The 24,975-nt window shown below is 26.9% G+C and overlaps 1 protein-coding gene and 1 long non-coding RNA gene across 2 annotated transcripts in view; one reads left to right on the plus strand and one right to left on the minus strand.

Moving 5' to 3' along the window:
* The window catches only part of LOC112690567 (E3 ubiquitin-protein ligase highwire), a 285,898-nt gene extending 261,271 nt beyond the window's left edge, over positions 1 to 24,627 (minus strand). The window contains 35 exon segments of the mRNA XM_025564601.1: positions 1,324 to 1,468; positions 1,532 to 1,753; positions 1,818 to 2,035; positions 2,164 to 2,414; positions 2,508 to 2,757; positions 2,828 to 3,006; positions 3,067 to 3,204; positions 3,272 to 3,481; positions 3,563 to 3,937; positions 3,997 to 4,151; positions 11,607 to 11,747; positions 11,826 to 12,045; positions 16,913 to 17,093; positions 17,167 to 17,258; positions 17,323 to 17,457; positions 17,844 to 17,971; positions 18,039 to 18,331; positions 19,093 to 19,234; positions 19,373 to 19,556; positions 19,626 to 19,831; positions 19,913 to 20,044; positions 20,117 to 20,317; positions 20,387 to 20,550; positions 21,332 to 21,560; positions 21,628 to 21,786; positions 21,842 to 22,208; positions 22,271 to 22,486; positions 22,554 to 22,736; positions 22,797 to 22,969; positions 23,034 to 23,169; positions 23,234 to 23,421; positions 23,490 to 23,643; positions 23,705 to 23,923; positions 23,992 to 24,049; positions 24,116 to 24,627. Of these exon segments, the coding sequence (XP_025420386.1) occupies positions 1,324 to 1,468; positions 1,532 to 1,753; positions 1,818 to 2,035; positions 2,164 to 2,414; positions 2,508 to 2,757; positions 2,828 to 3,006; positions 3,067 to 3,204; positions 3,272 to 3,481; positions 3,563 to 3,937; positions 3,997 to 4,151; positions 11,607 to 11,747; positions 11,826 to 12,045; positions 16,913 to 17,093; positions 17,167 to 17,258; positions 17,323 to 17,457; positions 17,844 to 17,971; positions 18,039 to 18,331; positions 19,093 to 19,234; positions 19,373 to 19,556; positions 19,626 to 19,831; positions 19,913 to 20,044; positions 20,117 to 20,317; positions 20,387 to 20,550; positions 21,332 to 21,560; positions 21,628 to 21,786; positions 21,842 to 22,208; positions 22,271 to 22,486; positions 22,554 to 22,736; positions 22,797 to 22,969; positions 23,034 to 23,169; positions 23,234 to 23,421; positions 23,490 to 23,643; positions 23,705 to 23,923; positions 23,992 to 24,049; positions 24,116 to 24,186 (6,515 nt within the window). The 5' untranslated portion in view covers positions 24,187 to 24,627.
* On the plus strand, positions 16,052 to 22,892 carry LOC112690568. Its single transcript, XR_003149228.1, has 3 exons — positions 16,052 to 16,253; positions 21,165 to 21,202; positions 22,804 to 22,892. It is a non-coding gene; the product is annotated as an uncharacterized LOC112690568 (long non-coding RNA).
* Positions 24,628 to 24,975: the final 348 nt, after the last annotated feature.

Raw genomic sequence — 24,975 nt, forward strand, 5'->3', positions numbered from 1 at the left:
ATTTTGTATTTAATTTGTGATCGTATTTTGTAGACAAACGACTGACTGCAATAATTATTATATTATTATATGTGTTAGAGGTATACTATATATACTAATATCGCTACCAGACGCTAATATAAATAAATGAATAAAACTAATTCTTATATATATATAGTTATTACATTTGCTTCAGAACAATAAACAACTTATGTTTTCCTTTTGTAATAATAATAAACGTATACGGAATAGTTTTAGTCTTTTCGTTATTTATGTTTTGTGTGAAAAGTTTATAATTTTACAGTAAAGATCGTAAAAAATAAGAAACATTATCGGTTTGAAAATAGCTGGAAATTATTCTTTAAAAGAGAAAAATAAATAAAAATTTCCAAAAAAGTAATACAATTTAAGTTTAAACAAAATGTTATTTTTTAAACTATTAAAATTCACAGTTAAAATTGAAAACCATCGTTTTTTTTTTTTTCGAAAAAATTATAACATAAGAGGTATTAATAAATATGAAGTCGAAATAAAATCTTACTCGCATTACTTTTGGTTTACATGTTGATATTTGCTTTTTGAAAATATAAATAAATGAAAATAATGTAAATATTGAAAATAATAACAAATGAATATTCATAAATCATTTATATAATGTGGATTATATAAAAATGAAGATGGAAATAAATTAATTAAAAAAAGGATAAAGTTATAATTTATACTCTTAATCAGATTCAATTATACAACATAGACTTGTATATTGTACAATATTGACTTATTTCGAAGGAATTTACTACTGTTTCAAAACAGACAAATGAAAATCTCAGATAAAAATAATGGAATTATTTATTAGAAGAAAACTTTTATAATAGTATTTCTATTTGCGATTCAATTACAATTGATCCGTTAATATCATTCACGCTTTACCACATAATTTTCTACATTATTCTCTATCTAATTTTTACAAAACACAATTGTGGTTTTTTTTACACAAAATTAAATAATCTTATTTTAAATATTATTTTCATAAGAAATACCCTCAATAATTTATCGTTATATAATTAACTTTAAGACCAAATAATACTTAGGGTCTATCAATTTTATTTATATGTTTAAGTAAAAAGTAATTAAAAGTTACTTAAGTTTCCATTCAAAAAGTCAAAGTTGTAACAAAACACTAAGTTTGTACAACAAAAACACTGGTCTCCGGGTGTTCCTATTCACCGTATTGTTTTCCTATCCAATTCTCCCCGATGAGTACAGTGATAAATTAAGTGTCATTCGTACACAAATATCATATGATCATTCAACATGCAGTACAAATGTAATATTCTAATCACTTACCTTAATGGCAAAACGCCGTCCATCACCTGCTGAATATTCAGAAATGGCGCTAGAGCAAATCCTTTTTTTAACAATCCCGAATGCTTAGTGTATACCAGGTCAGCAGCCGATACTGAATCTTGTTCCAAGAAGTGCGCCGAATCATCTAAACCAAAAAGATTAATGATAAATATTTGCAAACTAATAATTTGAATATGTATATTATTACCACTAGGCAAAATAATATCACATTTCAGAAGTGTCGATACACACATCCCTCCGAGGAAGGATAGTTCAGTCTCCAAATGAACCAGGCCATAACCAAGTGCTTGATATTTACTTAGCTCTTCTACCTCATATCCAATAACCAAACAACGAAAGCCAAATCGAGATATCCGATCATTTTTCAGATAATCTGATGCAGTTTCCAGTGAAAACATGACTTCGTTACCTATGCAACAATCGTGTATAGAAAAATTAATCTCAGAACGGATCTAAAATCAAAATCAACTTACCGGGTAACATTACTGCAGCAAATGGCCATTCCATTGGATCATTACTAAATTTTTTCAAAACCGGTATGTATGGTGTAGAGATTACGTGTTTATTATCATCATCGGAAAAATCTCGATAGTTCGGAATGTAAAGTTGTAACGAATCTTCAATCTGTGCTGTACAACTTCGAGGATCAAACTCAAGACATAACCATTTGACATCTTTTGGAAATGTAACTCTGGTTAAAATTAATAAAGATATCATTTGAATTTAAGAACGACAGTAAATATTAAAAAATAAAATAATCTTAATAAATAACTAAACAATAGGTAAAAATTGACTAGTTATAATAACAAGGCAGTATACTTGTAATTAGACACGGTTGCAGCTTTATATGGATGATCACTTTCAACCCACGCATAATGATGGGACGTTGTCATGCATTTGGAATCTCTGATTTCAGTTTTGGATGATTTAAGTTTTCCCAACTGTTTTGCCCCATCCAATTTATCACTTAGCATTTTGTGCATTACGTCTAATTTATTAGCGGAGTACAAATTAATGGACGTCACTGCTGGTAACAACTTGTTTATGAGCTCCAAAACATGAATAGCACTCTATAAATGGATAATGTAAGCGAATAACGTAAAATAACAACTTAGTAAATTAAATAATCACATATCATAAATTATTATTAATACTTATCATACCTTTGCGTCTTTAGAAAAAGATGTAAGTGGACCGATATGAGCCAACACTAATGGTAGTAATACATTAACAATAGCCGATTCACCCAAATATTTATACACAAAAGGATCTTTTTTTATTTTTTCAGCTCCCAAATTTATTAATTCCAATGATTTTGCCACTACTGTTGTCAATAATGTCAGTGTACTCTCTCGAGCTTTGATTTTATTACATACTTTTCTTTCAAAATCACAATTCTTATCGTGACTGTTACTAACAAAGTGAATTTAAAATTAAAAATCAGCAAACAATTATTCAAATGCTTTAAAATATAATACGTTACCTATAATACAATAAATACGGTATTTGACCTCGTGACTGAGTGGTTCCATTTAAGCTTAATGAACATGTATTAAATGAAAAAAGCGTATTATCGTGTCCTTTCACACAACTTAACCCCATATCACCATTATTAGTTCGACCACCATAGTTTCTAAGACGAATCGCATATTTTACTCTTTCCTAATTAATAAATTATCAAACATAAGTACACCACTGACAATTAAATTCAATAAAATTTACCTTTATTCGTATTGGATGATCAAATTTTAAGTCTGCTACATAATTTAATGCACTATCATCTGGCCCAAATGATCCTCTAGTTACAATCAAACTTTTCCATCGATTTCCATGAGGTTCATCAAATTCTAGTTGATTTTTCTACAAAAATTGCAATATTCATAATTTAATCTAACCGTTGATAAGGCAATGCTCATTCATTCATTACTTCTACCAATAATTCAAGCTCATATTCATAATTTCCAATGCCTGCAAACACACCACAACCTGCAATAGCGATTCCACCACGATCAACCCAAAAACAAATCGCATCGGGAGAACCATTTCCAGCATTCCATGTTTTTGTTTGATTTATTTTAGCAAATCTAGAAGGAGTAGTTAACAATATTTCTCTTTCGTTAACTATTTCCGATCCATCCTACAAAAAAAAAAAAAAAACGGTTATTCAATATGTTTATGATACATTCAATGCTATTCAATCAATCATCGAAATTATTACTTCAGACAAAGTAGCTTGTGAAGATAGTTCAGCAACAACCCTTGCGACAAGATGTGAACAGTTAGTGGAAAGAGATTTCAAATCATTATCAGGAGTTTTACTGTTAAGTATTGCATTTCGAACAGGTAAAACTATTATATCTAAAAGATGGGAAAGTAATATGTCCCAATTTGGTTCACTTTTTAAGTTATTATGGCCTGCCGATGTAATAGCATTAATCAATATAGGGTAGTAAAATTGGTGATCTTGATCTGATGTTCCAGATTTATCATTTATTTGTGTTGTTTTCAATATTGGCATAAGTTCACGAAGTCGAAATGTCGTATTACAAAGTGCAGCCACTACAGCTGTGAGTAGTTTATTTTTATGATCAATCTAAGAATGTACAAAATTAATGTAATTTCTAAATTTTATAATATAAACAAACATCTTACATTTTTCTTGTCTATCAGCAATTCCCACAGGAAATACAACTTCAAATGAGGTGTAGGGTAAAACGCATGGTAACAAGAAACAAATGTCATATGACATTCATTCAAAATTTGATTTAACCACTTAATGCACTTCATTATTTTTACAACTTCAGTACCTGTTTAAATATAATTTTAAAATAGTTCAGGTCATATAATATATATACTTTAAATTTAAAATTAAAAAAGTATTAAAAAGGTATAGTTTTAAGTAAATGTTTTTTTACAAATAGTGAGAGTATTTTTACAAATACTATACGAGATTCAAATAACCCTTTAACAGATTAAAAAAAAAATAGAAATTAAACACAAAATTAATCTCTGTTAATGTTCATTACTGTCAGGCATTTTAATGAAACGTTGACTATGAAGCAGGGATTGAAACCGGTAACCGATTTTTCCGGAGGGCAATAATAATCCGGGAAGTATATGTCCAGATCGTACCTCGCCGGAATCAAAAATTAGAAAACCGTATTTGCCCGGAACGTATAATCCCGGAACGTATTCATCCGGACCGTATCTCGCCGGAATCTAAATTATATAAACCATATTTTCCCCGAATATATAGTTACGGAACGTATTTATCCGGACCGTATTTGTCCGGAATTAAAAACGTCAAAACCCGTATTTATCCGGATCGTATCTTGCCGGAATCAAAACTTCGAAACACATATTTGCCCGAAACGTATTCATCCGGACCGTATTATTCCGGAATGTATTTTAAATTGCCTATATTAAACAGTGTTTAGACGCTGGTGAGTCCTCTTAAATAACTAAAGATAATAATAACTTAAATATCCTTATTAGATATCTTTGTCCGTTGAAATTATTATACAATATAGTAGAATCTTCTTGTAGTAGCCGATTGCATTCAAAGACCAAAAACGGGGTTAAAAAGTGTACTTATGAATAATTTTTTTGCTATAAATACTAAAAGGTTAACTTGTTTGAAAAAATTATATTCTACGATGATAGGGAACAATATTATTCTATTTATGTAGGTACATTAAAATAGTGAATTAACTCTTTCATTTGGAATTAATTTAACGTGAAGAATGGCAAACATAAAAATAAAATTACTGGTTTGCAAAATGTCATTGAACCAAGTGTCAGAGAACTAGGAAATCAATATATTAGGTTCATTAAATTTGAGAAAAAATGCGATTTATACAGTAAATTAATAATGTAATTATATAGAATATAAGATTAAACTTTAAAAAAAGTATTCTAAATCTCTATACTGTACTTAGAATACATGTAAAAGTTATTTAAAAATACTGTAATGTATTCGGAACATCACCAAAGTCTAATATTTGACAATAATTCAAATGCATTATATAAAGTTCCTTCTGGCCCCATCCTTAAATCCACCACTGGTGTTACTGCCAACCTTAGGGCTTAGACTTTATACGGTCAATTTTTAAGGGGTTTGATATAGATAATTTACAATACTCTCTAACATATTGACTATCTACTTTGGAACCCAGGATTTTACTTTCCGGAATTATACGTTCCAGACAAATACGGTTTTCAAATTTTTGCTTTCCAGCGATTTACGGTCCGGACAAATACGGTTTTAAAATTTTATATTTTTGATGTATCTTAAAGAAAAATAAAGATATAAGTCTATTACTTATGTAGTTATGTAGTACGAGTATTTTCTTTTGTTTTATAACTCTTCTTACCTATAGTCAGATCACAAAAACGTGCATAAATTGTTTGTAAAGAGTACTTTAAGTAGATTTAAGTTTAATAAAAGAAAATAGATTGTTGAAAAAAAAAAACTCGGTTTAAAAGTGGTTACTAGTAAGTTTGATGATTTAAAACCGCTTCAAAACAGATAACCGGCAATCCCATTTGTTATAGTTATTTTGGTAACCGGGAATCGCAGACCGGCGGCAACTGGTTCCAAAAAAATTTCCGGGTATTCTAAGCCCAGTAACTCATTTTTCCGGAAGCAGTTTCAAGCCCTGCTATAAAGTATAATACAACAAAAAGGAAAATATCATTGTAAAATTAATACATTTTACGGTTTGTTTAGAGGTAAAATGGCCAGTAGTAAATTATGAAAATATAAATCAATTACATCACATGAATCAATTAAAAATTACAATTAAATGCAAACATACGATGAAAAATCGTTTGCCATTACGAATAAACTTGAATCACCTACACTGAGTGCCGTTTATTTATTCTCAGTATACATCGTACTTGGTGATTTCGGGTTATTTTTTACTGTGTTTATTGGTGACCTTCCTGATTATTTTTTCACAGTTATATTATAATCACTTAAATAACAACGCATACCTAAATATCATCAAATTTATGATGTTAGAAATAGATTATAATTTAAATCCATTTTAGTAATGATAAATATGAATTAAATGTACAATTTAAATAATTCAACAAAATACTTTCTCTCCTTAAATATTTAAAGTTTAAAAGACGATATAATGAATTTTTTTCACAAAAAGTTATTATTTTTTTTTTTTTCGTTTTAATTTTAAACAAAACTTATCATTTATTTTTAACAGTTAAATTAAATTTTACGGTACAATAAAAATTGCAATTTCTTAGTCAATTTTGAAATTCACAATTTAAACTACTTAAAATACAGTTTTTATCAAAAATATTTTAAATAAAATTGATAATGAGTTGTATGTTTGATGACTCGTGCTTTGAATATAATAAATATACCATATTGTTAAATCATAATTTAATATCATATATAACGTACAATTGTATAAGATTAAATAATTAATTAGTAAACATCAGCTACCTTCACTTAGAATATTTTCGATTGCCATAATTTATCATGATTTAAAATTATATCAATATACTCGGGCCTAGCATCTTAAAAATTTTATGAAATAAAACAATAAAATCAGTTATATTAGTATAACATTTTCAAAATGAATACAAATATTAACTAAGTCGATGTTATATTATTAAATAAAATCAAAATATAGTTTATTTTTTATTTAGCATTGAGTACAGTAAATATTATTTTAGTTTTTATATTTGTTTTTATTTCTTTAAATAAAATAGGTAGTGTTATATTTTTGAAACTTAATATTTAAATAAGTACAAAATTACTTCCATCGCATAAAACTGCAATGAAAATGTTTTGAAAGTTTCTACTAACAATTTATGTACATATAAATGTTTGATCACTTAAAGTTTATGAAGACTTAGTAGAGTTCTGCTTTAAAATTGTTTTTCGACCGCAATAATTTATCATTCCTATTAAATATTTTAAAGATAACTGTTCCAATAGATTACTCAAATCTTGTGTTTTAGCTTTTATTATTAAAATTGTCAATAAACTAAGAAATAACTAACATGTAAGCATCATTATTGATTTAATTTAAAGCAATATTATTAATTGCTGATTAGTTATTAAATTTGTATTCTCGTCGCGTAATCTCTGATACATATCCTATTAATTTAATTTTAGTATCTCGTTCTTTACATTTAATTAACTTTTCCTGTTCACTTATTTTGAAAAGGATAAACTATCTACGTCATAATTTTGAAACAATATAGAAGTGACATTCAATCTTTTAACTTCCAAATATAATTAACCATAATGTACACTAATTTAATAAAATAAGATAAAATATCATCTTTCATTACACACATTTTCCATTTCAAAAGAAATAATTTAAATGCACATAGAAAAGTGGTCACTGAATTTATCACACTTAAACTTACCTATAAAAAAAAATAAAAATAATTTATCACATCACCCATGAATAAACAAAATCAAAAATTACAATAAAATATACCAAAATATTTAAACAAAATAATATCGAGTAAACATAATTTTGACTATTTTTAGGGAGACTACTCACTAGTCTCCATTTAAGAATATTGCAATTTTGTTATCCACAAAAAGATTATTTTCATTATTTTTTCTATATGAGTTATTAATATTTTGCAACAATACATGCAATACTAATTAAAACTAAAAATTAAATAAATGGTTTAAGAACTAATAAAATAATTGGAATAATTTAATCTAATTATTATTCCATATAACTAAATAGTAAGTATAATAATAGATATTCTTAGATAGGTACTAGGTAAAAAAATACTCCTAAAATTATTGATTTAAATGGAAAAATATAAAAACCTATAGGTTGTCAAAACAAACACAACAAAATATCTAGGCATTATGCAAAATGTTAATTTTTTTTTAGGCAAAGTACAAAACATTTTGTTAGATGTTATATTACATTAAGATTCTTATAATTATTATATATTATTACTCATTTTACAGACAAAATTTAATTTTATGTATTATTATATTATTAATAATATAAAGATATTTTACTCAAACTATTATTTAATTATTAAAACATGTTGTAGAAAAGTGACATTTTGAAGTGCACAAAATGTTATTTTTAAGGCAAATGCACTTTTTATTTTGACACTTGGCCTTACGAATACATTTTAAAAATCCTTGGCCAATTCTTATGGATTGAATTTTTAACTCAACTCATTATATTATTCATCAGATAACAAACTAATATTAGTGGCCAAATTTTTAAAAAAATGTTGTAGCTTTTTATAAAAATTTGACTTTATATAAATCGTATGCATAGTTGCAACACCAAAACGAGACACGAAATGACGAGAAAAAATACGATATTGTAATAAAATTATTAGTACGTTCAATATTGTACCTCAGAATTATTATTATAATAGTAAAAGAATATTAATCTTTATTGTGTTAAATCGTGAACGCACATTTATGATAAATGATAAGAAAAGTTGTTAGTAATAGGCGAAGCCCAATTTTGTTTTTCTTCATATTGCCTATTCCACGATTGACATTATATATAATACCTAGGCAAAGCTCGTATTATGTACATTGCCGAGTGATTTTTGACATTTTATATAATGCCTAGGCATTTTACAAAATACCGGATTATACATATTACCGGTAACATGTATACATAAATAATAATTTATACAAATACAATGTATAATAAGTGAATATATGTATATTATACATATATTCACTTATTATTATTATTATTATTAATTTATAATTAATATTTAATCAATGAACTGTATGTAATCAACACATAATTTTTCTTTTTGTGTTTATATCAGTACTACCCAGAGATTTTAAACAAAATTATTGTTTAATTATTTAATTAAGTTATTGTTATTCTCTGATACTACCATTGATTATAGAATAGATATGTAGATAGGCCATGCAATGAAAATAATTGGCTACCACTTTTGTGACGCGGTCGTTATGAAACGCTAGTGTAGATTATGACGCAAAGGTGGTACCTCTATCATAAATTGATGAGAGGTGCAGGGGTCGCTGTCGTTCTAATCGTGGAATATTTGTTCAAATGAAATGGAAAATTGAGAAACCATTGTTTATATTGCTTATATTATTATCGATGGAATCTCGATACTATTGATATCGTCAAAAGTATAGTATTACAATGATAGGTATGAAAGGGAAAATTTTTTTCAAGTTTTATTATTATGTTAGTTATACATTAATAGAAAATTAATGACAATTGTTTACTTGTGTGTAAGGAAAGTAAGAAAATGTTTAAGCCCCCCCCCCCCCCCCAAAACAAAAATCCTAGGTGCGCGCCTGATTGATTATATTGATACTATTTATTATATTGTTATCTGATTTTCAATATTTTGTACATCATGTATTTTACATTTGTATCATTTGTAACTTTGTGTGTTATTGACAAACTCACAAATTAAAATGTCAGGTGGCAAATGCAAATGTAATAAAACCATCAAATAAAGTAAATTCCAATTTTTCAACATCATCTTCTGATTCTGACACTCAATGTATTTCTACTTGATCTCTTTCTTTTATATCATCTGATGAGAATTCTATTGATAATGATAATATAAATTATAATGTTAGTTTGAAGGACTGTTCCGTTACATACTTTGCAGGATATTTGGGCTATAAATGTATGAAAAAATTCCATTGTAAACTTTGCCAGCATGAATCATTTACAGACAATAACTTAAATGATAAAAAACAATTTTTTATACTTAATAAAAATTATACTTCAATTGATAGTGAAAGTAAACTTAAAGCACCATCAAATAACTTCAATAATGTCATAAATAAAATTTTAAATATTTTTGAAAACAATTATAAAAACTATTTGCACAACAAAAAAAATCAAATGTCAATTAATTTAACGTATAAAACATAAGAATACAATTATAAAATAGCTAGATGAATCAATGGAAAAGTGTATAGAACATAAAATGTATATAATTAAACATATTTTAGTATGCAAAATATTTAACAAAACAAAAATGTTTTCAACAACATCAAAATTAGTAAAACTTTCAAATTAAAAATATTAAATCATATTTAAATATATCTAATAATAGTTATTTACCCGACTACCGTTCATATTTTCAATAAAATAGTTATATTAGTTATAAACTTGTTTATATTAAAAATGCCCTTTTCAAGGCAATTGGTATAAAAGTTAAAACAATAATTTCTAAATTGTAAGACATTTTGTAATGTTATAAAATAATTCTTTCGAATATTTTTTATGCTAATAATATAAAAAATATACATACCTTAATAATACTAACTTAAGAATTAGTACTTTTTATTTATTTACACCTGCAATTTGCATGATATTTTGGGGGTGGAGGGTTTGAACCATTACGCATTCGTACCTGGCAAATGCAATTTTAAATTTTGCCGAGTCGGCACTCAACTTCCACATTTAGTTATTCAAAAATGTATACAAATGTATATTATACAATAAAATATTAAATATATATCTTTTCTTTTTTTTTAACACTATATTCTTAATCAAATAACTAAATATTTATATATAAATATGTTTATTATGATAAATTAATTGATTAAATTTAAGTTACGTACAGCTACAGCCTGTTAATAATACTTGTACTAGAGATGTAATGTATATTCGATGTTACAATACCTATTATTATTATTAAACGTTTTGTGTTGCGTGAAAACTTAAACGAATAATTTTCGTTACGTATTGCATTGAAGCATCGAATAGTGATATTCGAATGGTCGAATATTCGTTACTCAAATAATTCCTATCACTGATTTGTATACTTGTTCGAGTAGCCGTATATTATAAATTATAGCGTTTAGAATAGAATATGTTTTTGTATACGGATATTCCGTTGTGCGGTAATTTCAATAATAAGTTAATCAACTTATATATTGATATATAGAAATATCACAGATTATAATCTGTGTTTACTGTAACTCGTGTAATTGCTATCACAATGTGCAAGTATAAATAGACTGCAATGCCGGAAAACTGTCATGATCGGTCATAATCGACGGACAAATGATAATAACAAAAATAATAAAATGTAATTTCAAGAAAAAATATTCGTTCATACAACGCTATCTTTCGAGAACTTTTAATATCATAATTTTAGTCCCCGATTTTCCCTATACCATGACCCATCTAACTATTCTATAATCAATGGTACTATCCAATGGTCATATCTGCCCAGGGTTTATTTGAATATAAAAAAATTAAAAATTAAAATAATCTTACCTGTATTATCAATGAATATTTTATCAACATTCTTTAAAATTTCATGAGGACGGACATCTGATAGTATTTTTTGTAAAAGTTGACGGACTTCAACAATGCAATTTGCAAGTACTTCAGTTTCAGGTAGTTTGATTTTATCAACTAAAATTAATTTTAAAAAAATTCAAGTTATTTAATTTGTTTTGTAAAAAAAAATTATTGCCAATTATTCATTATTACCTTCATCAGGATATATCTCATGAATGTAAGAACGAAGCAAATGGAAACAAGATTGACTAATAAACATCAATCGTTTGAGTTCACAAATAGATGTAGTATCTTTTTTAGATAAATCCATGTAAAAATTTTGTTGCGAGTATGGAAGACATATATCTGATATGTTTTTATTAATTGTTGTCCATGACCAACGGAGTAACATTATCAAAGCATTAAAACAATCCTAAGAGACAAGTTTAAATATAATCATTAATAATTTCCTTTCAAGTAAACAAAATCTAATTGTATAAATAAATGATCATACAAACAGCTACCAAGTTTATACAAAATATCAATGAGTTCATAATATTATAATCATCATGATAATTAATAATTGAACAAACTGCTAAACTTGAATGGAACACTAATTTCATAATTAATATATGTATACATATTGTAAGCAATAACTTATATTATTTAATTAACTGTTTAATTATAATAATTATATTTTATTTGTTACAATAATTTAGAAATATTTCAAGTTTGCTCCGAAAGATTATCCTCCTGTTTTTTTTTTTTTTAAAAAATTATTAAGGAGAAAAAAAGGAGATAAACAATATTTTGCTTTTAATATATGTACTCGTATAAAAATGTTACTGGAACTAATTCAAAGTTGTTAGTAGGTACTATTCATTATGTAAAAAAATATTATTCTTCTTTTTCTTCTGTCTTATGTCTACTCTACAAGAGTTTTTGCCATTGTCACAAATTCACACCATTTCTTCCGGTCATGAATTATACTTTTCCTATCATTCACTCCTATCCTTTTTAATTGTTCATTAACCACGTACATCCACTTTTTCCTTGGACGTCCTCGTCGCCTCTTCCCTATCGGTTTCCAGTAATCTACTTTAATTGTGTTATGATTTTCATGCATTACAAGCCCAAAACACTGGATTCTCTGATCTCTTATAAAATATTTAATTGGAACCATTTTTATTTTATCAATCAATTCTTTTTTGAACTTTCTCCTTTGCATACCAGTGTTTGTATCTAATTTGGGTCTACATATCATCTGCCATACCTTGTTTTTCAGAGTCTTTGTACTGTTACATTCATAATCATCCATACTTCCATTAATTTTTCAATGTAGCTTTCTATTGTCATGTAAAGTCTAATATTCGTTCTCATTGACAATATTTTTTTTATATAAAAATAATAATTTTCTTATATTATTATCTTAAGACTTATTTTAAGTACCTTTTGTGTCTAATGTCTTTGATAAAATCGAAAAATGTATAAATATATTATGTATAAATGCAATGAACTACCTTATTATAACGGGTTAAAAAAATAATGATAACATTCATAATAAGAATCAGTTTTATTATACAGTGTGTTTCACTCAAATGGTACCCGAAATATATCAATTCAGTGACCTCGGATTGAATTGGGATTTTTTTGAGGAACTAGGGAATACTAAAAAATATACATTTTGTAATCATTTTCGAATTTTTAATTCTTATATTGTGTGCATGCGTAACAAAACTTACATTTTTTTTAGATGTTGGTAACACCTATTTTCAACAATAGATTTCGATAAAACTATTCTTTTTAAGCAACTTTAATAAATAAACTTTTTTTTCTATCTCAAAAATTGACTGAATTACAGCAAGTTAAAAAAAAAACCTCTATATCCAAATGAACCATAAGTTCAGATTTGATTTTCAAGCCTTAAAAAATAATTATGCCCTGGTTGATATCTATTAGGATATCTTTCGGCAGTGGCGTAATTGTGGGGGGGCAAGGGGGGCAAATACCCCCTTGCCAATTTTTTGAGAGATAAAGGTATAATTTTTCCCCCCTCAAATAATCCAACAGTACAAATAGCACCTTTTATTAATGAACTCTTATGGGTATTATTTAACAATATTGGTACTTAGTACCTGCTACCTACAATTTATGTTTATCTAAACCATAAAATGAGTTAAAAGACTTATGTAATATCAAACAATTAGATATAGTGTATAAAATGCATACAATAAAAATATGTTTTAACTGGTGAGGGGGAGGGGTGTCAGAATTTTGATAACAATAAATATATTATATTGCCCCCCTGGATTTTTTCCCAGTTACGCCACTGTCTTTCGGCGTATAATTGAGCAGCTTGGCGAGAATTTCAATAGCACTCATTAAAACCTAATATCATATCCAATTTTTCACTATGGCTAGCCATTTTTGTATTATAAATAATCAGAAATATTAAAATAAAACAAAAAAAATCGGAATTCAATGCAAATGTATCCAACATGGACGAAATTTTCGGTTTATTTAAATGAACAAATTATTATCATAAATTCATAACTTTCAGTGAAAAACTTAATAATCAAAAATGGGTAGGTAGTAGGTACATATTTAATAAGATAAATGAAGATAGGTAGTTGTGAACTATATAGTGTTATCCAAAAGTCAAATGATAAAGACACGTTATAAATATAATTATTTTGTGCTACCTGGTTCACCATACAATAAGAATTATTTTGTAATAATGAATTAAATTAACTTTTACCTTAGCGATTTCCAACCAAAAATAATAGTATAATAATAAAATACAAAACTTTGAAAAATTTGGAAATTTTTTTTTTTTAAATTTAGGATTGCTGTATTCAGTCAATTTTTGAAATAAAAAAAAAATTACTTATCAAAGTTGCTTAAAAAAAATAGTTCTATCAATATCTGGTGTTGAAAATAGGTGTTGCTATTTAAAAAAATGTAAATTTTGTTGCGCATGCTCACAATAAAAGAATTAAAAATTCGTAAATGATTACAAAATGTGTATTTTAGTATTCCCTAGCTCCTCGAAAAAACCCCAATTCAATCCGAGGTCACTGAACTGAAATCTTACATGTTACGATTTGAGTGAAACACACTATAAATCAAACTTTAAAATCTTTATTTAAAAACTCAAATCAAACACAATTAACTAATTTTTAAACTTATGTATACTAATGATAAAATCTATTATAGTTACCAACTTAGCAATTACTAAGTAGATATTATATTTAATTATGTGCTACTATTAAGCCATAAAATAAATATATTAGTAGAAAAATCTAACGATTATTTTTCAGTTTTGTCTTCATAATAAATGGAGACATGGGCGTCCCCAGGGGGGCAAGACGGGGCACTTGCCCCCCGCCCTGGAATAATGTTATTTCCACAGAAATTGGTAAAATTCCAAATGATAAATTAGTTTCTAAAAATAGGTCTACTAAGTTTCCATAACATATTATGTCAACGCACGGCTGACGGCTATCTATGAAAACTATCATTAATAATAATCGGACTATTTTATCTTATGTATTTTTTGAGTGATGTTTTAATTGTACATTATACATAAATTTCAGTAATGTTTTAATTCATAATTTTAATAATGACGAAATATAATAATTTACTATAAATAAAATGTATAAAAAAATTTTCATTTATTTTTTAAATTAATTTTTCCCCTAGAAAAATGTCTGGGGACGCCCATGAATGGAGAAAATCTGTATTTATATTTATAATTAATAACTGTGAATTTTAGCAAATGCTTTTTTCAATTTATCTAATTATTTAAAAAAAAAAAAAAACTTATAACCAAATAATCATAAAAAGTATGTTAAACATGGGCGTAGTATGCATGGGGCTGTGGGGGCTGTAGCCCCCATAGAAATCTCTATAGTCCTCTCATTTTATCTAAAATTAATAAATTCTAGTTTTAAATGTTTTTATAATTGTTCCTATAATTTATCAAGCTTTAAATATTAGCAGTCTTTTGTGTATAGACAATTATTGCACTAACATACATAAAACTACTTATTTTTATCACAAACGTATTTTATTTATAGATAAACGTCGTATTAATTTTAGATTTACCCAGCGCGATCGTTGGGTAATGCATTGTCACGTCATCCGATGATAATATTATAATGATAATGGTTAATAATTTGTATGGAACACACATAATAATTATTTATTTTTCGGTATTTTTCTCGAAATTGGTGACTGGTCTGTCTTTTTTGTTTGCTCGTGTACTGCTAATCACGCACACGTTTGTCTTATATTTTACTATAAAGCATATTATTTCATACATTTTTGATTGATTTTGATATCTTTGTTTATTTTTTTCTCGTTTTTTTTTTTATTTTTTTTTTTTTTAAAAAAAATGTTTAGTATATTTAATATATAAAGAAAAAGCCTGACGAGAAAATATTACCACCAACTAGGGACAACGAAGACTTTGCAGTGGATGATCCAAGTCCAATAAATAGTAAAATTTAAGTTAATAATTCGTCAATACCTTATGATCTTAACAATATTCAATCCGAGCATTCTGAAATTACATTAAATGACTCATTTCTGGCCGATTTATGGAACTTGTCAACAGGACCAACTCAAATTACACTAAACGTAAGTACTAGAGGGGGGCAAAAAACATGGATGTTTTTAAAACATCAAGGTTTGTGTTCGATACATTGATGTTTAGCCTTTGATATATATCGAAGAAAACATCAATGTTTTGAAATTTTTTATATTAGTTTTTCCTTAAAATTATTTGTATTACAATTTTGCCTTACGCCAAAAATTATCAGTTGTCTCCAATTTTTGTATATTTATTCAGTGCATTTTTTAAACGTGTTAACTAGGCGATACAAATATCGCCCAGTAACAATGTTTTCTCGCTTAGTTGATAGTATTTTGAAATATTGGGCAAAACACAATTAACTATTGAAAGAAGATATTTTATTATTTAAAAAAAAAAATAAGTTTAATAACTCAAAATTAATGTCAGGTAAAGAATGAGACACCTATAAACTGTTTTTCTAGAAATGTTCTCTTTCTCTTTAATTCAAATTAAAGATAAGGAGTTTTTGGAATACATTTTTCTAGTCCTATAATATAGCCCCCATAGATAATAATACCAAGCTACACCCATGGTTAAAAATATGGAGAATTTGATATGAAATAATTTAAGATTAGTTTCTTACTATTTTGGACATATAATTTAATTTAAATGTAAAATCTAAAACTCATGCATTTGTTATTTAGAATACATTTTCATTAAATACCTTGTTTACTGTATGAGAAAAAGCATCACTTAGTATGTGAATATCATTATTTGATGTATGTATAGTTGAAATTGACTGTGAATCAGGAATAACAGTTCTATATAATATTTCAGGTATTTGTCCAGCATTTATGTCTGTACCATTATTTGATTTTCGAGACGATTTGAATGTAAATGTTATTCTAGTACATACAATTATAAAATATTAAAACAAACATAATAGTTAATATTAATAATATAATATTGGTGTATTACTGTTCATCACTTGTGACACTACACATGCCACTAGAACCACAATCACTTGATGGACCAGTTATTCTAGCACATGCCACATACCATCGATTCGCCTAAACAAATAATAAATAAAATCAAATAAATAATAAATGTTTGTTAATTATCATGAACAATTACATAAAGAGCAATAGGTTCATCGAACAAGATGGGATGCTTTTGTCTAGGGGCACATTCATAAGTAAGTACATCAGTTTCTGCCATCAGTTCACCATCATACTCTTGATCACCACCATCCAAACCAATATCATAAAGCTAAATACAATAAAACCATAATTTAATAATTATAGCCTCAACTTTTTATTTAAACTAATAATATAAATTGTTTAATATTTATAGAACTAACAAAATATTGTACACAGAATAAATAATAAATTTAAAATATTCATACATAAATTGGATTGTATAAAAAAATAATCTTAAATTAGCTTTTAAAACATCAATTAAAAAGTCATTAAAAAAACATTATCTTGTATTAAAGAGTAGAATAAATAAATATTTATAGTTTCATTAATTTTATAGTAACTTTAATCAAAAACATTTATTTATTTATTCTTTATTTATTCAAATCCATTTTTATTAATATATTAAATGTAATCAATTTATTTCATTAAAACAGAAAATACAAAAATTTATCTTACCTTAAGTTTAACTGTGTACTCTCCTCTTCCACCAAATAAACCAAATCCTACCAATAAAATATTACAATCAGTTGAAAATCGAATAGCCTCAACTGAATGTCCAGAATAACCCCATCCACCTCCCAAACCTAAGAAAAATAAAAATTAACTTAAAAAATATATTTAATTAAAGTTAAATATTTCTTTTTTACATACTGGCAAATCGATTGATATGTAAAAATTCTTTTTTAGTTTCTACCACATTTGTTGCAATAGGTATGTTACTTTGTGATGATGCTATACCAATAGGAAACATAGACAAATTTTGTGCTAAGATATCCATGCAAGTTAAAAAATTTACTAAAACTTGTAGTCGAGAAACTGAAATCCCGGCAGTTGGTGGTAAAGCCAGTTCATAACTCAATAAGGAACAGCTATCATAATGTTTCTTACAAGCACTATTTACATTGTAACATGTAACAACAACTTTTTCACTTTTATCAATAATACTGAAATAAATAAATTTTATTATTAATAATAATAATATCAAGTACCTATATATATACTATATTATATTTGTGTACAATAAACAAAAATAAGATACCATTATAAAAGTTACTAAAATTTGGTTATATATTTAAATTAATATTTGTATAAAATAAAATTTACCATATTTGACAAATGTTAAATAAATTCAAAAAATACTGAAAAAATTAATTAGATTTGTTTGCTTTTGATATATTTTTACATCATTTAAATATTTTTAAAAATATTGTAGGAACTCTTTTTTCTCAAAAATGCAGTGAATAATTTTCAAAAATATAATCATCTCAAAACCTTTTATATTTGTATTATTAATAATAATTTTAAATAAATAATAATTTATGTATTTTGTACAAATTCTAAATATAAGGAATTTTCAACAACATCAGTAGCAACAACTTTTTGAAGTAAATTTTTCTCTCAATATAGTATTGAATTTGTTACAACATTTGTTATTGTTGTAATCCGAAATTCAATAAAATAAAAATGAATTATCAGCATATATCATTTGTCTATAATTTATATACATGTAAAATATACATGTCAATTTAATTTTAGTTTGTAATTCAATATTATACACATTAAGTGATATTACAGTACTATATATCATGTTTTTATCTTTTTAAAAATTATTATAACTATATTTTTAACTTATTTTATACTTACACATACAAACTAATTTTAAATAAATATTAAATTAAAATAAAATTAATATTAAATTCCTTACTGCCATAAGTTATTGTACAACAAATCAAAGCACCACATTCCAGTATGTTTTTCATCAAATTGTACTTGACTATTTCCTGAATAACTATTACAAGTGCCATCCTGTTTATTAATAGCTAAGCATTTATTTGAAGTCATCACCACTGGTTAATGCACATGCAAGATAAGTAATAAAGACAATTTGAATGATTGAATAACATGCAATCGTAATAATGGTATGATTAGTGTTGAAAAACTTATTATATGTTTAAAATAATTAATATTAATCCTGAAATGCTTACAAATTGTATCATTATTGGCAGCAATAGATAAAATTTTACTATTAATTAATGCTTCGTCAACTTTAACAATTGTTTGATCACCACAACACATTACTTCTTTTGCCCTTCTAGTATGAGGTGGATTAATATCTTCTACACTCAATGGTACACTATTACAACCGCTATCACGACCAAGTTGACTTTTCTAAAACATAATAATAAAAATATAAATTAATTATATAATACAATAATAAATAAAATAGAAACAATTTACCAAATAACTGCCAAATGTATAAAGTTTTCCATCCTTTGAAACTAATGCAGTATGGTTACTTCCAGCTGATACACTAATGATTGGATGTTTTAAACGAGGTATTTTTAATATTGTTGGACCTTTTCTACTAAGTGATAAACTACAACCAAGTTGACCATTAGAATTACTGCCAAATGTTATTACTTTCCCATTACTCAATAGTAGTACTATAAAAACAAGTATTGCAAGTATTACCAATTAAATTAATACATTAACCAACATTGGTTAAATTATAAAAAAATAAATACCTGAATGATGTAAACCACAACTAATTTGAACAACTGGACAGTCAGTTGGTAAAAATATTCGAGCTGGAGGTAAAATAGTCATTCTAGTGGTATCTCTTTCTATATCGCTTCCTGGATTATTAATTGTATCATCTATTGAATTCAAAATATTGAACTAATAAATATCATAAATATGAAATTTTTTTAAAAAAAATAAGTATTTACCAATAAAACTTCGTGCTATTATACTATTATGAGATTGAAAATGAATGTTAGTATTATTAGCAATTTGTAAATTACTATCAATATCTGTATCTCTAGACAAATCTGATTGTACCAAATGGAGTTTTTGTCGTTGCTCACGTTTATTCAATCGTTTTTTTAAGTGATCTTCAAGACTTGCTTCTTGATGAGTTTTTACTTTATCTATGTTAAGAATGTAAACAATGTTAATAAAATAAATAAATTAAATAAATGTAATTTAACATTATATACCTCCAATACCAAATATAACATCAAGTCTCATCATTCCTGCAATATCACCAGCACCATTTGGTCCAAGTATTGCTAATTCAGAATTATCTTCAACTTCTTGAGCACATATACGACAGCAACCACAAATAGTGCATCCAGCATCTCCTTCACCACAACCACACTCCCTGAAATTAATTATACATGTAAATATTAATGTTTTTAATTAAAGAATTAATATGTTAATTTACTTAATACATTTTTTCTGTTTTTAGTCATACATTCAAATTAAATTAACTAAATTGTCACTCTTAGGTATTAATACTATACTTTTATCTAATTACTTAAACAATATTGAATTTTTGAAGAAATGCCTATTCAACAGACATTTTGACCTATTAATAAATTCAATTAACATATTGCATTGAATACAATAGACTATCTTACTCAATGCAATAATAATTGAATTATTTTAAATTTAAAACTACATATAGTTTAATCAATATTTATTTAAACTGGGAATATTAAAGTTATGATATTATCATCTTATTATTAAAATCCATATAAAACATAATGACTAATAATTAGTCTGAATTCCTCAATAATATTAAAGTATAAATATATTGCTCCAAAAGTTAAACAATAATTCATAATAAAATATTTCATCCGTGGAATTTTCTGAAATATATTCAACAATTTACAAAAAAATGTAACATGTGGTAGTTACAATTATTACTATAAATACTTTAAATGTGAAATTTTAATCATTCAAACAATAACTTATCATTGTTTTTAAATATAGTTGCAGCTCCTCCAGAAGCTAAGCCAAAACTAATTCAAGTAAATAAAAATGAAAATTATTTTATTACCTATTTAAAATACTACTTATTAAGACTTTCTTGTTTGTACCTAAGAGTTTATAATTTTACTAAATTATTACTTCAACTATTATTTATTAAATTAACTTACTGGCCAGATTTTCGATTTGATCGTATACTACTCAAACAACTGATGCTATACCCTGTACATTCACCACATACAGTACAAATCATGCAAACTGAATGTTTCCAATTGTGTTTTCCTGGTTTACAAATATCTTCCCTAGGTTTATTTTCATCGCAGTCATCATCAATTGTACCCTGTTCATTAGCAACACTATTTTGGCTAACTGGTTCAATATTGGTTACTTCTGAATAATCTATATTATCACATACATTTATAACAAAATATTAAGTCTTCATAAAAAATATTGCTTTGTTACTTACTATTTTTATTAATTTGAGGAGCATATATATCACGTCCACATTGCCCTTTGTTATTAATTCCAAAACTATAAACATGTCCTTTAGCACTCAAGGCAATTGCATGTGCTTTGCCTAAAGCTATTTTAACTATTTTAACATTTTTTAAATCCTTGACAAGCCCTAAAAATAACATCAATAAATAAAAGAAAATAAAGTTTATAAATTAAATAATTACCAGTATGTATATCACAATAAGTATCATCTTTTCCAAACATATACAAAAGACCATCTTTAGTCACTAATGCGGTTGTACCATTATTACAAGCTACATCTACTATGAACTGCCCATCTATTTTAGTTATTCTTTTTGGCTTCAGTACTCTAGGTTGCTTTCTATACTTTCCATGATCACAATCTTCACCACGTCGAGATACTCCAATAAAATAAGCTGATCCAGTGTTACAAAGCAACACACAGTGCAAGCCATCATGACCAGCTGCTACTTTAATGATTTTACATGGATTAGGCAGACTTAATTCCGACCATGTAGAACAATAAAAATTCATAGCATTTTGTCCACTAGGCTTTGACCATTGCAATGCCTAATAAAATTAATTAATAAAACATAAGACAAAGAACAAGGACTTCTTATTGTATTACTTACTTTTCCAGACTTAACTGATATGATAAAACTATCTTTTAATGCAGTAACAGAACATACTTCTTCGTCAGTAGCATTGTTAATAGCACTTTCTGCTGTAATAGAATCCCATAACTCAGAAACGCCATAAATACGAACATTACGGCGACTTAATACAAGAGGAACTTCATTAACAAGTTTTCCAGTACTTGGATCAATACTCTTAATCACATAATTGTTCTATTCAATAAAATATAATTACAATTATTATTCATTATCAAATGCATAATACTAATAAAATACTTACAGCAGATTGATCAAGGAAACACAATCTGTCTTTATCATTAAATACAGGCTTACAAGACGCATCCAATATGACTGAAGTATCCAGTTGAACTCGTCCTAACTTTTTAAATGAATCCTTATCTAAAAACTCAATTTCTTGATTGGTAGTTTGGTTAACATTATAAACTTTCAAGTACAACATTTTCTATAAATAATAAAATATACTCAAAATTAGGAATCATAAAATAATAGAATGTTTACTTACTTGATAGAATCCAAGACAAATATCATTAGAATGTAATGGAAGATTTGATGGACGAGCTACCTTAATGTATGGATGTCCACTAACGGTACCACCAAAACCAGTACCAATTTTATGAAAACCATAATCTGAGTATGTATATAAATAATCTCCATCACATGCCATTCCTTTAATATCTGTTTAAAAAATGATATGAGCATGTACTATTTAATTGTATGAATGTTATTAAATTCTACAAACTTTTCAGATAATTTAAATTTAGTGTTACGATTTCTGATGATTTTGGTACTCCATTGGACATCCAATCAGGTGTTTCATAATCGCCATGTGTAAGAACTCTAATACATTTTTGCAAACTAGTTAGAACTTTTGGTAACTAAAGCAAAAATATATTTATTAATAATAGCGTATTGTCATCATATATAAATAAATTAGCTTACAATTATTTTTGTAGGAGATGCATTGTATGGACACATTATTAATGTTGCCAAAGTATTGAGTATTTTACCAGTATCTCCTCTAACTATTACTAAACTTATAAGACAAGAACAGGAAACAGCTTTAAAATCATAAGTACCATTCTCATAATTTCCAGTTGCCATGTCCAATAAAAGTTCATATAAGGGATCTAAATAATAGTAATAGTTAATAAAAAGAATATAAAGCAATTTTTATTATTTTGATCAGAAAATTTACCTATAACTTCTGATGGTTCATCTTTTAAAGCTTCTGGTGATTGGTACTGAATTATATCTAATAGAGCCATCAGAGCTTTAGTACATATGTCAGGAGAAGATACTCTACTTTCTTTGATAAGTTCAAACACACTACGTAACCCAATACCAACAACCTAAAAATACAGCAGTTAGTAATTTTTATTTGTTTAGAGTAAAGCATTTAAAAAAATAAACCTTAGGAATGAAAATTTCTCCAGATGAAATTGACTGGACATTGTTGGAAGCTTGTAACACTCGGCTAAGAGTTTTAAGACATATTGGAGCTGATGAAGAGTTCCAGTATGCTTCGTCAGCTTTTTTGGCATGCCTATCAAATACTGCATATCGAGCAGCTGATAGCACTGCAAAGGAGGAAGCATTTCCTGAAACGTACATAGTCCAACCGCCATCCTGCTGGGTAAAAGAAAAATGTCAAATCTGCAAATATCAGATCAATTGTATAACATCTCTGTTAAACTTACCTTGTAGAGCTTTGATCCTTTTTGGACTTTTTGACAATTCTTCTTAACATTTTGTTTCCTGATCGGGAAGAAAATAATTCATAACAATTGTAGATGGGCAAGACGAATCGATCATTATACTTACTTGGGAAATTCTTGGGCTTCCTGGAAAAATCGCTTGTATAACTGTTCTATACCGTCCACCTCGGGCAGCATAATGACAAACAGTCAAATCATTATCCGTACATAACAAGATTTTCCCGACGAATTGCCAACGAACAAAGGCAGGAAATCATTGTAAAGTTCCGCAGCGATTAATTATTATTGTAGTCGTTCATAGCGTATTGATTAATTTTTACCGGGTTCAGTGTTATCGAATTTCAAACTCGTGTTGATAAACAATAGTATAAGCGGAAGGGGAAAATGATAATGGAACTGACCAATCGATAACGGCGGATCGATGACAGCGACGGCAGCAGCAGCTATCTACTGGCAACGCACGTGCGCCGCAGTCACGATCGACCCTTGGCAGGGTGCGAATGCTCATCTAGAGTGCACTCGTTGTGCACTAAATTGAGTTCTCAATAGAAGTTACGAAAATTATTGTCAGCCGAGTGCCGATTATTGAAAAAATATTGATTAGGAACATAACAATATATTATGCACAGACCATACGTGCCTTTAACAAAATAATTATAACCAAGATTAATTTTAGGTGTATTGATTATCTCCACTTATTTTCTATCGATATCGTTTTAACTTTAAGTATTAATTCGGGTAGCTTCCATTATTTGTTTTATTAACTAATTACCTAGTACGATATATAAGTCATTCCAGTTATGCCGTATGTTCATCTCTCGATGATTAAAATGTATTAATATCTACAATGAATTATCACACGCATAATCTATTTCTAAATGTCTTCCTCATCTCGCCATAAACGTGTTTTTTGTATATGTATATACATACAATGGCGTTTTTTCAAATTTTTGTCAGACGGTTTTA

Source organism: Sipha flava, unplaced genomic scaffold, assembly GCF_003268045.1.
Source record: "Sipha flava isolate LNK unplaced genomic scaffold, YSA_version1 50_pilon_pilon, whole genome shotgun sequence".
In the NCBI taxonomy this organism is placed as follows: domain Eukaryota; kingdom Metazoa; phylum Arthropoda; class Insecta; order Hemiptera; family Aphididae; genus Sipha; species Sipha flava.